Here is a 16,592-nt window from a genome sequence, read left to right as displayed (position 1 = left end):
TTTGTACACTATTTCGCGTCTCTACAAGCTATAATATGGTTTTCAGCCATTTTTACGACGGTCCAATTTTGACATTTTCGACATACTATACTACATGTGCTTTTGGCCATTTTTGACATGCTAAATTATGACGTTTTTTGACTTTTTTTGGCCTTTATTCCCCACTTTGTACACTATTTTGCGCCCTCTGCTTATATAATATGTGGTTTTCGCCATTTTTACAATCGTGGTCCAATTTTGACATTTTTCGACATACTATACTATGGCGTTTTTGGCCATTTTTGACATGCTAAATTATGACGTTTTTGGACTTTTTGGCCTTGATTCACTTTGTAATACTATTTCGCCTCTACAAGCTATAATATGTGGTTTTCAGCCATTTTTTACGACGGGTCCAATTTTGACATTTTCGACATACTATACTATGGCGTTTTGGCCATTTTTGGACATACCAAATTATGACGTTTTTGGACTTTTTTGGCCTTGATTCCAACTTTGTACACTATTTCGCGTCTCTACAAGCTACAATATGTGGTTTCAGCCAATTTTTTAACGGGTCCAATTTTGACATTTTCGACATGCTATACTATGGCGTTTTTGGCCATTTTTTGGACATGCTAAATTATGACGTTTTTTGACTTTTTTGGCCTTTATTCCCACTTTGTACACTATTTTGCGTCTCTACAAGCTATAATATGTGGTTTTCGCCATTTTTACAACGGGTCCAATTTTGACATTTTTCGACATACTGTACTATGGCGTTTTTGGCCATTTTTTGGACATGCTAAATTATGACGTTTTTGGACTTTTTTGGCCTTGATTCCCACTTTGTACACTATTTTGCGTCTCTACAAGCTATAATATGTGGTTTACAGCCATTTTTATGAAGGGTCCAATTTTGACATTTTTCGACATACTATACTATGGCGTTTTGGCCATTTTTGGACATGCTAAATTATGACGTTTTGGACTTTTTGGCTTTGATTCCCACTTTGTACACTATTTTGCGTCTCTACAAGCTATAATATGTGGTTTTCGGCCATTTTTACGACGGGTCCAATTTTGACATTTTTCGACATACTATACTATGGCGTTTTTGGCCATTTTTTGGACATGCTAAATTATGAAGTTTTTGGACTTTTTTAGCCTCGATTCCAACTTCGTAAAGTATTTCACATATCTACAAGCTATAATATGTGGTTTTCAGCCATTTTTACGACGGGTCCAATTTTGACATTTTCGACATACTATACTATGGCTTTTTGGGCCATTTTTTGGACATACCAAATTATGATGTTTTTGGACTTTTTTGGCCTTGATTCCCACTTTGTACACTATTTTATGCGTATCTATGAGCTATAATATGTGGTTTTCAGCCATTTTTACGACGGGTCAAAATTTGACATTTTTTGACATACTATACTATGGCGTTTTTGGCCATTTTTTGGACATGCTAAATTATGACGTTTTTGGACTTTTTTGGCTTTGATTCCCACTTTGTACACTATTTTGCGTCTCTACAAGCTATAATATGTGGTTTTCAGCCATTTTTACGACGGGTCAAAATTTGACATTTTCGACTTACTATACTATGGCATTTTTGGCCATTTTTTGGACATGCTAAATTATGACATTTTTGGACTTTTTCGGCCTTAATTCTCACTTTGTTCACTATTTTGCATCTATGCAAGTTTTAATATGTGGTTTTCAGCGACTTTTATGACGGGTCAAAATTTGACATTTTTTGACATACTATACTATGGCGTTTTGGGCCATTTTTTGGACATACCAAATTATGACGTTTTTGGACTTTTTTGGCCTTGATTCCCACTTTGTACACTATTTCGCGTATCTACGAGCTATAATAGGTGGTTTTCAGCCATTTTTTTAACAGGTCCAATTTTGACATTTTTCGACATACTATACTATGGCGTTTTTGGCCATTTTGGACATGCTAAATTATGACGCTTTTGGACTTTTTTGGCCTTGATTCCACTTTGTACACTATTTTGCGTCTCTACAAGCTATAATATGTGGTTTTCAGCCATTTTACGACGGGTCCAATTTTGACATTTTTCGACATACTATACTATGACGTTTTGGCCATTTTTGGACATGCTAAATTATGACGCTTTTGGACTTTTTGGCCTTGATTCCCACTTTGTACACTATTTTGCGTCTCTACAAGCTATAATATGTGGTTTTCGGCCATTTTTACAACGGGTCCAATTTTGACATTTTTCGACATACTATACTATGGCGTTTTTGGCCATTTTTTGGACATGCTAAATTATGACGTTTTTGGACTTTTTTTGGCCTTGATTCCCACTTTGTACACTATTTCGTCTCTACAAGCTATAATATGTGGTTTTCAGCCATTTTTACGACGGGTCCAATTTTGACATTTTCGACATACTATACTATGGCGTTTTTGGCCATTTTTTGGACATACCAAATTATGACGTTTTTGGACTTTTTTGGCCTTGATTCCAACTTTGTACACTATTTCGTCTCTACAAGCTACAATATGTGGTTTCAGCCAATTTTTTAACGGGTCCAATTTTGACATTTTCGACATGCTATACTATGGCGTTTTTGGCCATTTTTTGGACATGCTAAATTATGACGTTTTTTGACTTTTTTGGCCTTTATTCCCACTTTGTACACTATTTTGCGTCTCTACAAGCTATAATATGTGGTTTTCGGCCATTTTTACAACGGGTCCAATTTTGACATTTTTCGACATACTGTACTATGTATGCTTTTGGCCATTTTTGGACATGCTAAATTATGACGTTTTTGGACTTTTTTGGCCTTGATTCCCACTTTGTACACTATTTTGCGTCTCTACAAGCTATAATATGTGGTTTACAGCCATTTTTATGAAGGGTCCAATTTTGACATTTTTCGACATACTATACTATGGCGTTTTTGGCCATTTTTTGGACATGCTAAATTATGACGTTTTGGACTTTTTTTGGCTTTGATTCCCACTTTGTACACTATTTTGCGTCTCTACAAGCTATAATATGTGGTTTTCGCCATTTTTACGACGGGTCCAATTTTGACATTTTTCGACATACTATACTATGGCTTTTGGCCATTTTTGGACATGCTAAATTATGAAGTTTTTGGACTTTTTTAGCCTCGATTCCAACTTCGTAAAGTATTTCACATATCTACAAGCTATAATATGTGGTTTTCAGCCATTTTTACGACGGGTCCAATTTTGACATTTTCGACATACTATACTATGGCTTTTTGGGCCATTTTTTGGACATACCAAATTATGATGTTTTGGACTTTTTGGCCTTGATTCCCACTTTGTACACTATTTTTGTATTCTATGAGCTATAATATGTGGTTTTCAGCCATTTTTACGACGGGTCAAAATTTGACATTTTTTGACATACTATACTATGGCTTTTGGCCATTTTTTGACATGCTAAATTATGACGCTTTTGGACTTTTTTGGCTTTGATTCCCACTTTGTACACTATTTTATGCCTCTACAAGCTATAATATGTGGTTTTCAGCCATTTTTATTTACGACGGGTCAAAATTTGACATTTTCGACTTACTATACTATGGCATTTTTGGCCATTTTTTGGACATGCTAAATTATGACATTTTTGGACTTTTTCGGCCTTAATTCTCACTTTGTTCACTATTTTGCATCTATGCAAGTTTTAATATGTGGTTTTCAGCGACTTTTATGACGGGTCAAAATTTGACATTTTTTGACATACTATACTATGGCGTTTTGGGCCATTTTTTGGACATACCAAATTATGACGTTTTTGGACTTTTTTGGCCTTGATTCCCACTTTGTACACTATTTCGCGTATCTACGAGCTATAATAGGTGGTTTTCAGCCATTTTTTTAACAGGTCCAATTTTGACATTTTTCGACATACTATACTATGGCGTTTTTGGCCATTTTTTGGACATGCTAAATTATGACGTTTTTGGACTTTTTTGGACTTGATTCCCACTTTGTACACTATTTTGCGTCTCTACAAGCTATAATATGTGGTTTTCAGCCATTTTTACGACGGGTCCAATTTTGACATTTTCGACATACTATACTATGACGTTTTTGGCCATTTTTTGGACATGCTAAATTATGACGTTTTTGGACTTTTTTGGCCTTGATTCCCACTTTGTACACTATTTTGCGTCTCTACAAGCTATAATATGTGGTTTTCAGCCATTTTTACGACGGGTCCAATTTTGACATTTTCGACATACTATACTATGGCGTTTTTGGCCATTTTTTGGACATGCTAAATTATGACGTTTTTGGACTTTTTTGGCCTTGATTCCCACTTTGTACACTATTTCGCGTCTCTACAAGCTATAATATGTGGTTTTCAGCCATTTTTACGACGGGTCCAATTTTGACATTTTCGACATACTATACTATGGCGTTTTTGGCCATTTTTTGGACATGCTAAATTATGACGTTTTTGGACTTTTTTGGCCTTGATTCCCACTTTGTACACTATTTTGCGTCTCTACAAGCTATAATATGTGGTTTTCGGCCATTTTTACAACGGGTCCAATTTTGACATTTTTCGACATACTATACTATGGCGTTTTTGGCCATTTTTTGGACATGCTAAATTATGACGTTTTTGGACTTTTTTGGCTTTCATTCCCACTTTGTACACTATTTTGCGTCTCTACAAGCTGTAATATGTGGTTTTCGGCCATTTTTACGACGGGTCCAATTTTGACATTTTTCGACATACTATACTATGGCGTTTTTGGCCATTTTTTGGACATGCTAAATTATGACGTTTTTGGACTTTTTTGGCCTTGATTCCCACTTTGTGCACTATTTCGCGTCTCTACAAGCTATAATATGTGGTTTTCAGCCATTTTTACGACGGGTCCAATTTTGACATTTTCGACATACTATACTATGGCGTTTTTGGCCATTTTTTGGACATACCAAATTATGACGTTTTTGGACTTTTTTGGCCTTGATTCCAACTTTGTACACTATTTCGCGTCTCTACAAGCTACAATTTGTGGTTTTCAGCCAATTTTTTAACGGGTCCAATTTTGACATTTTCGACATGCTATACTATGGCGTTTTTGGCCATTTTTTGGACATGCTAAATTATGACGTTTTTTGACTTTTTTGGCCTTTATTCCCACTTTGTACACTATTTTGCGTCTCTACAAGCTATAATATGTGGTTTTCGGCCATTTTTACAACGGGTCCAATTTTGACATTTTTCGACATACTATACTATGGCGTTTTTGGCCATTTTTTGGACATGCTAAATTATGACGTTTTTGGACTTTTTTGGCCTTGATTCCCACTTTGTACACTATTTTGCGTCTCTACAAGCTATAATATGTGGTTTACAGCCATTTTTATGAAGGGTCCAATTTTGACATTTTTCGACATACTATACTATGGCGTTTTTGGCCATTTTTTGGACATGCTAAATTATGACGTTTTTGGACTTTTTTGGCTTTGATTCCCACTTTGTACACTATTTTGCGTCTCTACAAGCTATAATATGTGGTTTTCGGCCATTTTTACGACGGGTCCAATTTTGACATTTTTCGACATACTATACTATGGCGTTTTTGGCCATTTTTTGGACATGCTAAATTATGAAGTTTTTGGACTTTTTTAGCCTCGATTCCAACTTCGTAAAGTATTTCACATATCTACAAGCTATAATATGTGGTTTTCAGCCATTTTTACGACGGGTCCAATTTTGACATTTTCGACATACTATACTATGGCTTTTTGGGCCATTTTTTGGACATACCAAATTATGACGTTTTTGGACTTTTTTGGCCTTGATTCCCACTTTGTACACTATTTTGCGTATCTATGAGCTATAATATGTGGTTTTCAGCCATTTTTACGACGGGTCAAAATTTGACATTTTTTGACATACTATACTATGGCGTTTTTGGCCATTTTTTGGACATGCTAAATTATGACGTTTTTGGACTTTTTTGGCCTTGTTTCCCCATTGTACACTATTTTGCGTCTCCACAAGCTATAATATGTGGTTTTCTGCCATTTTTACGACGGGTCAAATTTTGACATTTTCGACATACTATACTATGGCGTTTTTGGCCATTTTTTGGACATGCTAAATTATGACATTTTTGGACTTTTTCGGCCTTAATTCTCACTTTGTACACTATTTTGCGTCTCTACAAGCTATAATATGTGGTTTTCAGCCATTTTTACGACGGGTCAAAATTTGACATTTTCGACTTACTATACTATGGCATTTTTGGCCATTTTTTGGACATGCTAAATTATGACATTTTTGGACTTTTTCGGCCTTAATTCTCACTTTGTTCACTATTTTGCATCTATGCAAGTTATAATATGTGGTTTTCAGCGATTTTTATGACAGGTCAAAATTTGACATTTTTTGACATACTATACTATGGTGTTTTTGGCCATTTTTTGGACATGCTAAATTATGACGTTTTTGGACTTTTTTGGCCTTGATTCCCACTTTGTACACTATTTTGCGTCTCTACAAGCTATAATATGTGGTTTTCAGCCATTTTTACGACGGGTCCAATTTTGACATTTTCGACATACTATACTTTGGCGTTTTTGGCCATTTTTTGGACATGCTAAATTATGAAGTTTTTGGACTTTTTTAGCCTCGATTCCAACTTCATAAAGTATTTCACATATCTACAAGCTATAATATGTGGTTTTCAGCCATTTTTACGACGGGTCCAATTTTGACATTTTCGACATACTATACTATGGCGTTTTTGGCCATTTTTTGGACATGCTAAATTATGACGTTTTTGGACTTTTTTGGCCTTGTTTCCCCATTGTACACTATTTTGCGTCTCCACAAGCTATAATATGTGGTTTTCTGCCATTTTTACGACGGGTCAAATTTTGACATTTTTCGACATACTATACTATGGCGTTTTTGGCCATTTTTTGGACATGCTAAATTATGACGTTTTTGGACTTTTTCGGCCTTGATTCCCACTTTGTACACTATTTTGCGTCTCTACATGCTATAATATGTGGTTTTCGGCCATTTTTACAACGGGTCCAATTTTGACATTTTTCGACATACTATACTATGGCGTTTTTGGCCATTTTTTGGACATGCTAAATTATGACGGTTTTGGACTTTTTTGGCCTTGATTCCCACTTTGTACAGTATTTCACATATCTACAAGCTATAATATGTGGTTTTCAGCGATTTTTACGAAGGGTCAAAATTTGACACTTTCGACATACTATACTATGGCGATTTGGGCCATTTTTTGGACATGCTAAATTATGACGTTTTTGGACTTTTTTGGCCTTGATTTCCACTTTGTACACTATTTTGCGTCTCTACGAGCTATAATATGTGGTTTTCAGCCATTTTTACGACGGGTCAAAATTTGACATTTTCGACTTACTATACTATGGCATTTTTGGCCATTTTTTGGACATGCTAAATTATGACATTTTTGGACTTTTTCGGCCTTAATTCTCACTTTGTTCACTATTTTGCATCTATGCAAGTTATAATATGTGGTTTTCAGCGATTTTTATGACGGGTCAAAATTTGACATTTTTTGACATACTATACTATGGTGTTTTTGGCCATTTTTTGGACATGCTAAATTATGACGTTTTTGGACTTTTTTGGCCTTGTTTCCCCATTGTACACTATTTTGCGTCTCCACAAGCTATAATATGTGGTTTTCTGCCATTTTTACGACGGGTCAAATTTTGACATTTTTCGACATACTATACTATGGCGTTTTGGGCCATTTTTTGGACATACCAAATTATGACGTTTTTGGACTTTTTTGGCCTTTATTCCCACTTTGTTCACTATTTTGCATCTATGCAAGTTATAATATGTGGTTTTCAGCGATTTTTATGACGGGTCAAAATTTGACATTTTTTGACATACTATACTATGGTGTTTTTGGCCATTTTTTGGACATGCTAAATTATGATGTTTTTGGACTTTTGTAGCCTCGATTCCAACTTCGTAAAGTATTTCACATATCTACAAGCTATAATATGTGGTTTTCAGCCATTTTTACGACGGGTCAAAATTTGACATTTTCAACATACTATACTATGGCGTTTTTGGCCATTTTTTGGACATGCGAAATTATGACGTTTTTGGACTTTTTCGGCCTTGATTCCCACTTTGTTCACTATTTTGTATCTATGCAAGTTATAATATGTGGTTTTCAGCCATTTTTACGACGGGTCAAAATTTGACATTTTCGACATACTATACTATGGCGTTTTTGGCCATTTTTTGGACATGCTAAATTATGACGTTTTTGGACTTTTTTGGCTTTGATTCCCACTTTGTACACTATTTTGCGTTTCTACAAGCTATAATATGTGGTTTTCAGCCAATTTTTTAACAGGTCCAATTTTGACATTATCGACATACTATACTATGGCGTTTTTGGCCATTTTTTGGACATGCTAAGTTATGACGTTTTTGGACTTTTTTAGCCTCGATTCCAACTTCGTAAAGTATTTCACATATCTACAAGCTATAATATGTGGTTTTCTGCCATTTTTACGACGGGTCAAATTTTGACATTTTTCGACATACTATACTATGGCGTTTTTGGCCATTTTTTGGACATGCGAAATTATGACGTTTTTGGACTTTTTCGGCCTTGATTCCCACTTTGTTCACTATTTTGTATCTATGCAAGTTATAATATGTGGTTTTCAGCCATTTTTACGACGGGTCAAAATTTGACATTTTCGACATACTATACTATGGCGTTTTTGGCCATTTTTTGGACATGCTAAATTATGACGTTTTTGGACTTTTTTGGCCTTGATTCCCACTTTGTACACTATTTTGCGTCTCTACATGCTATAATATGTGGTTTTCGGCCATTTTTACAACGGGTCCAATTTTGACATTTTTCGACATACTATTCTATGGCGTTTTTGGCCATTTTTTGGACATGCTAAATTATGACGTTTTTGGACTTTTTTGGCCTTTATTCCCACTTTGTACACTATTTTGCGTCTCTACAAGCTATAATATGTGGTTTTCAGCCATTTTTACGACGGGTCAAAATTTGACATTTTCGACATACTATACTATGGCGTTTTGGGCCATTTTTTGGACATGCCAAATTATGACGTTTTTGGACTTTTTTGGCCTTGATTCCCACTTTGTACACTATTTTGCGTCTCTGCAAGTTATAATATGTGGTTTTCAGCCATTTTTACGAAGGGTCAAAATTTGACACTTTCGACATACTATACTATGGTGTTTTTGGCCATTTTTTGGACATGCTAAATAATGACGTTTTTGGACTTTTTTAGCCTCGATTCCAACTTCGTAAAGTATTTCACATATCTACAAGCTATAATATGTGGTTTTCAGCCATTTTTACGACGGGTCAAAATTTGACATTTTCGACATACTATACTATGGCGTTTTTGGCCATTTTTTGGACATGCTCAATTATGACGTTTTTGGACTTTTTTGGCCTTGATTCCCATTTTGTACACTATTTTGCGTCTCTACAAGCTATAATATGTGGTTTTCAGCCAATTTTTTAACGGGTCCAATTTTGACATTTTCGACATACTATACTATGGCGTTTTTGGCCATTTTTTGGACATGCTAAATTATGACGTTTTTGGACTTTTTTGGCCTTGATTCCCACTTTGTACACTATTTTGCGTCTCTACAAGCTATAATATGTGGTTTCAGCCATTTTTACAACGGGTCCAATTTTGACATTTTTCGACATACTATACTATGGCGATTTGGGCCATTTTTTGGACATGCCAAATCATGCTGTTTTTGGACTTTTTTAGCCTTGATTCCAACTTTGTACAGTATTTCACATATCTACAAGCTATAATAAGTGGTTTTCAGCCATTTTTATGAAGGGTCCAATTTTGACATTTTTCGACATACTATACTATGGCGTTTTGGGCCATTTTTTGGACATGCCAAATTATGACGTTTTTGGACTTTTTTGGCCTTGATTCCCACTTTGTACACTATTTTGCGTCTCTGCAAGTTATAATATGTGGTTTTCAGCCATTTTTACGAAGGGTCAAAATTTGACACTTTCGACATACTATACTATGGCGTTTTTGACCATTTTTTGGACATGCTAAATTATGACGTTTTTGGACTTTTTTGGCCTTGATTCCCACTTTGTACACTATTTTGCGTCTCTACAAGCTATAATATGTGGTTTTCAGCGATTTTTACGACGGGTCAAAATTTGACATTTTCGACATACTATACTATGGCGTTTTGGGCCATTTTTTGGACATGCTAAATTATTATCTTTTTTTCCACTTTGTACACCGATGCATTTCTACAAGCTATAATATGTGGTTTTCAGCCATTTGTATGATGGGTCAAAATTTAACATTTTTCGACATACTATACTATGGTGTTTTTGCCCATTTTTTTTGACATGCCAAATTATGAAGTTTTTTGTTCTTCATTTCCACTTTGTACACTATGACACATCTCTACAAGCCATCATATGTCATTTTCAGGCATTTTGTTTTAGATTTTTTTCAGCTATTTTTAGACATGTCATATTTTGACATTTTTCGCCATGATATACATGGTATTTCAGGTGGTTTTGTTGACATGCTGTTTTATGGTGTTTTTGGCTGTTTTTGCAACATTCTTTGCTATGGCATGTCTTAGCACACTATTTAATGTGGTTGTATTTGGTAGACTCAAAAAAACTGGCCGTAGTATGATAGTATAATTTTTTGACGTATTATTTTATGACATTATGATTTGACTTTTGATGACATGCTACAGTATGACTTGGATGATATGCTATGTATGACTTTTTGACAATCATTCGACAGATTGTGCTATGATTTTTTGCAACAAAATTTTCAACATACTACACTAAGATTGTTTGTGACCCAATTTTTCAACATACATTACTAAGACTTGATTTTGACCAAATTTTTGGCAGATTTTTCTGTGACATTTTTTGATAAAAGTTTTAGACATACTATACTATGTGACATTGTGACCAATTTATTATTTAGATGAAATTTTTTGATATTTATTACTATGTCTTTTTTTGAGCATAGTATAGCGTCAAATTTATTCCGCAAGCTGATATGACCTTGGCGTGCTGACATTACGTTTTTGGACTGTTGTTGCTCTTCAGATTGAAGTTTTCTCCTCGTACTGACGTGTCCTCCCTTGTGTTTCACTTCCTCCTCCAGGTTCCCACCTGCCCTGCTTTCATGGCTCCAGCACCATCCGCGGCCTCAAGGAGCGTTTCCACATGTCTCTGACGGAGGAGCAGCTGCAGCTGCTGGTGGAGCAGCTGGTCGATGGATCCATGCGCTCCATCACCACCAAACTCTACGACTCCTTCCAGTACGTCACCAACGGCATCATGTGACCTCTGAAAAACAACAACAGCTTCTTCAGACACTGATGTTTGGACTTAAACCAGCTGCTTATGTTTGGATTCAGCGGACTTCTTCTGATTTTTGCTGCAGTCGGAGAATTCACATTTCAGCCATTCATGGCGCTGATGGGAATTACTGGATTACCTGCTAACCTCTATTCTCTTTTTACAATGTCGGTCTCTGAAGTCTCTAAGGGATTTATTTTGAATGTGACTGATTGATTGGCTCAACAATCAGCTCATCTGACTTAAAATGATTTGTTGTGCTACATTCATGGGCAGCTGGGAAAGTGCAGTGTCTGGGACTTTCCTGGCCGGGTTTTACATCTTCAGAAAAGTCAAAGAGAAGAGAAACATGAAACAGGCAAATCACAATTCTGCATTCATCATGAGAAAAATTTAATTGAAAACTGTTTTCTGACTTCTAATGGACTCTACTGGAACCAGCACACGCTTGAGCTCAGCTGTGGACTCAAGAGTTCAGATACTGAGTGTTTGTGGTCTTTGGATCAGTTTTGAAGGTTAACGATTTGTAGGACATAATTTGATTACTTAAAAACGAATTCAGTCATTTATTGACTTAAACTTTGGAGGGTACAGTTTCACGTCAGAGAAATAATAAATTGTTTTTGGATTTTTGGCTGCTGATCAGACAAAGATATTAGTTGGATTCGTCCTTTTAACATTTCAAAAAAAAAAAAAAAATCATATAACTTCAAAGAAATTTTTTGAAATTGAAATTTTACCCAAGAACTCCAGAAACAAGTGAGACTACTCAACAAAACCAATATATCCCAATATTACAGTATATTTTGTAGATTATTGAGATGTAAAATCCTTAGAAGAGCATGAATACCATTAAACTCAATGCTATAATTCCGAGTGACTGAAGTTTGACAACATCTCGAATGTTTAAATTTAAAAAAATAATTTCAACCGTACAATACTCAGCACCTCTCATAGTAAAGGAATAAAATCTGAGTGACTGTCGGTTCTGTCGCCTATACGTTTGGTTGTTCTTAAAGAACACAACGGTTTGAAAAACACTACACGGAAAAGCACAACGAAAACTTTGTGTTGTTTTCTCTTGATGTTCAGAAAAAGACTAAACAGTAAAGAAGGAAAAGTGACTGAAATAATATCACTCTTAAGTTTGAAGTCTGAGATCAGTTTATCTTCCAACAGTGTTTTCACCAGACATTTATCACAACTGTACCTACAAAAAAGTTTATCGTGGAGGCCAATTACCGAATTCTTATTTTTTTCGCCATAAAATTTGATTCAGACATTCACGACTTTTCATCTAGTAAAAGTTCACGGCCAGAAACCAAAAGCTGAATAGCCTCAGCTGAACTTTAAGCATGTTAAGAATTAGCACGTCAACTTGCTAACTATGAGCATGCACGCTAACGTTGGTATGCTAAATGCTTCAATTTGTTTCTCCGGGCTGCATGTGGGCCAAAGGGCTCGTGCGAATTTTTATACTTGTAGAAACATGACCATAATTTCAACTTTTATCATTTTACATCAGCTAATTAGCTCATTTAATGTGCAGATTTTAATGGTAGCGCAGCTTTAATTCCAGCCTGGCAAGACAAACGCCGTTAGCTAACCACCAGCGCGAAAACGTCCAAATGTGTGAACATGCTAACGTTAGCGTTCTGTCACAATCGTTTTGAGTCTGAAAACTACAACAACAAAGCTTTTTTCGGGAGTGATTTTATTTGAATTCATCTGCAGCATTGTTTACACAAGAATTTGGGAATTAAAAGATTTATGCATTCCTAATTGCTTTTTTTTTACTAAATTTACAGATATTTTAAGAGTTTTTAAGATGTTTTAAAAACAGGATATATTAATTGAAAAACACAAAAAACACTAAAAATGTTTTTTCAAACGTGACGAGTGTCTGGTGAAAAAAGATAAACCAGTTAAAATTGAACTTATCAGCTCATCAATTTATTTAATCTGCATGTTTGTTGCGCAATGATTTTTTTTTTGTTGTTTTTTTTTTTTTACGTGTAGTTTAAGAAAGGTCCCGGCTGAATTTCAGGAAAAAAAATATTTGTAATTTTGTTTCAGTTCACTACATGTTAAAGATCAATAACAAAACTACAGTGTTGCATTAAAAATGTACATGAACAGTAACATACAGGTTTATATTAACTGTCTTTTTCCCGACACTCCACCTTACTTGAACGGTTTCCCGCCCTTTTTTGAGCCAAAATGGCTACCGAGTGGTTGAACGATTCCTTTGCAACAGATTTATGCAAAATCCTCATCATGTTCCACTAACTGTATATCTGTGCATAACTCTGAATCAATGTGTGACAGTTACGTGTCTGTTAACGATATATTTGCATATTTAACAAAGACTCAACACTGATTGGCCCCCAGAACTACATTCCTGTGATTAACTGGCCAATCAGGAAAGGCGGCTCAGCAGATTGGCTGAACGAGAGCGAGAGACTCTAAATTTCTGTTTGACAGAAAGTTTATTTTTCTTTACGAGGAAATCTGTTTCCTGAATATGTGAATGTTTTTTTTATATAATAACAGTCCACTAAAATTGTTTTTCTCAGACAGATGTGTTCTCAGTATTGACGAGCTTCTTGTCTGTACTTACAATGATGTTGTAGCTAATGTTGGTAACACTTTAAATGGCTTTATTCCAGTGTATTGGGATGAAGTGTTTTTGTATACTTGGAATCACTATTTAGTTAAAATACTCTGTCTCAGAGGATTTAAGAAGATGTAAGTAAATTAGCTTATAAATATATCTGATAGCAACAGTAGTCTAGTTAGCTAGCAAAAAGATTGTTCAGGTCGGTAACTACGTGTCTTTTATTGTAAATATAACTTCAAAAGTAAACGAGCAGAAGTTATAGCTAACAGGATAGTTAAATAGTCAATGCTCTTGTGCCTCAAATTGTTTACAGGAACTGACCAAAAATCTTGCTACAGCTAGCTAATAATTAACTAGTTAGTATTTACTAGCCTGCTACGAATTAATGTTGCGTTAACAATTATGTTTTCTTAACTCTTTTTCTCACGTGCAAAAATAAAAACTAAAAAGCTAGCAGTAAAAATTCAAGTTATGTAACATATAAAAATATATTAGACTGAAGAAAGAACACAAAAATATAATTCTCTAATAATAATTTTATCTGAGTCACTGCCATGCTAATGACTAACAAAAACAGTGGTTTTCAATTTTTGGATTTATTTTTTAATTAAAACAACTTTTTATGTAACAGTGGTGTTTGCTGATTAAAATAGTTCCTGTGAGGCGGCCCGATGCTACCTTCTAGCGAACGAGCTACCTAACTGTTTACTAACTAGCTAAGAGCAGTAACCATTATGCAAACTACAATCTACAACCGCAGTGTTAAATTATATTACGTTATTATGTTCAGACTGTATTTACTGTACTAGAAAACATGTTTCTCATTCAATATTCCCAGACCACTGTTTCTTTTTTCTACCTGTTAGCCATTACTGTGACAATGATTCAGCTAAAATTGTGGCTAGCTTGTTGACATTAGCTAGTTAGTTACACACCTGGTTACTATAACAAGCAAGCTAAGGAAAAACATATTGTCATGCATTTTTTGCCAACATACTTTAATTTGAACTTTTTGGTATTTTCACTTTGTTTGATTTTAATTTTATTTTTTAGCTGTTAGCTTGACAGTGACTCAGCTAAAACTGCAGCTAGCTTGTTTTATTTTTTTATTTTTCTCCACATTATTATGTAATTTTTTTTGTCTGTCAAGCTTAATTTTATCTAATTTAAAAGCTTGTAGCTAACAAGCACAAAAGTGTAGTACAAGAGCAGTGGAAAGCTAGGTAACGTTAGCTAGTGACAAACCTAAACACTGTAAAAACCAAGTTAGCAAACTAACTAAATTTCGGTACATAACTTCAGTTTAACTTTTGTGCTTATTTGTATTGAGTTTTGATTTTAGTTCCGTTTTCTTTTTTATAACGACAAAAGACAGACTAGTTAGCAATCACAGCACGTCGTTTTCCGTCAGCACGCCGGTGGAAATTAACGTTTTTATAAACTCACCATATAATTGTAAAGACATTACAAAATCTTCTCACTGGAATAAAGCCAATATTTGGTGTTGTCATAAACATCTGTATAGTTGTTGTTTTTTTGGTTTTTTTTGGTGTTTTGACCACTATTGAAGAAGCACAGATCTGTCATTGTAAAAGCAGTATCATGTTACCGCCTGCTAACCGTTAGCCTGCTACTTTATACGCCATCGCGCTTGACAAAAATGCAGCTGTGACTAAAGTTTACCAGATAAGCAACTTAAATAGCAACTCTTTCTTGTTCTTTACATTTGTGAATATGTATGTATGTATGTAAATGAACGGAGTTAGTTTTCCTGTGAGAAAAATTAGATGCCTTGAGATGTACAGAAGGTACAAACTCTTATCAATGCAACCAGAGGGACGAAGGGGTCGGGGTCTCGTACCTGAGAAGTGCTTTTATATCTGACGTCTGACCGCTTCAGGGACGAGTTTTAATACTTAAATGGCTTTCTCTCCTACATTGGTCACTTACATTAAAGTTAATTTATATTTACAAGTTATTGTAGTCACATTTTGACAAAAGAAACATTTGATATTTAAATTGACTTTGTATTTCTTGATTTTGTCGCTATTTCTTTGCTTTCCGCTGTTAAAAATTAAAAATAAGGCAAATAAAGGCCAAACCACCTTTAAAATATGAGCTGCTAACATCTTTGTTTTTCTGGGTGAAGTCTGGAGAGGAAAACACTGCGGTGTGTTGAAACTCGTCCCTGCTACTAAAAACCTTTCATTGCCTTCTTTCTTCCTTCCATCAGCTCGAACACATTCAAGAATTTCAATGTGAAAATCTCTTAAAGTGCATTTATCCTAAACAAAAATGTTTTCTGTCATTTTTTAATAAGATTCCTCCATGTTTTTAACTTTAAACGCTTCACGCTAAATACAGCAACCATCTTTGGTTTTAATTTTATCGACGCATCTTGTGCATTTCTATTGAAATCAAGCGGAACGAGAAGGGGCATCATGATGTCTTTGTTAACGAAGCTAAGATCAAGAGACGGCTTTAATTTTTATTGTGTGAAGTAAAACATGGAAACACGCGACATGCTCTAGTATGA

At 35.0% G+C, this 16,592-nt stretch overlaps 1 protein-coding gene across 2 annotated transcripts in view; it reads left to right on the top strand.

Moving 5' to 3' along the window:
- Nucleotides 1-16,352, top strand: part of LOC121937811 (phosphatidylinositol 4-kinase beta-like) — a 65,101-nt gene extending 48,749 nt beyond the window's left edge. For both annotated transcript variants that reach the window (XM_088090808.1, XM_088090809.1), the window contains exon 14: nt 11,240-16,352. In XM_088090808.1, the coding sequence (XP_087946934.1) occupies nt 11,240-11,421 (182 nt within the window). In that variant the 3' untranslated portion in view covers nt 11,422-16,352. The remainder of the gene's footprint in view (nt 1-11,239) is intronic.
- Nucleotides 16,353-16,592: the final 240 nt, after the last annotated feature.

Source organism: Plectropomus leopardus, chromosome 17 (genome assembly GCF_026936395.1).
Source record: "Plectropomus leopardus strain MGB_pleo_1.0 chromosome 17, ASM2693639v1, whole genome shotgun sequence".
Taxonomy (NCBI): Eukaryota; Metazoa; Chordata; class Actinopteri; order Perciformes; family Serranidae; genus Plectropomus; species Plectropomus leopardus.
Note: the sequence above shows the minus strand (reverse complement) of the source record. Positions and strands in the feature narration are given on the sequence as shown.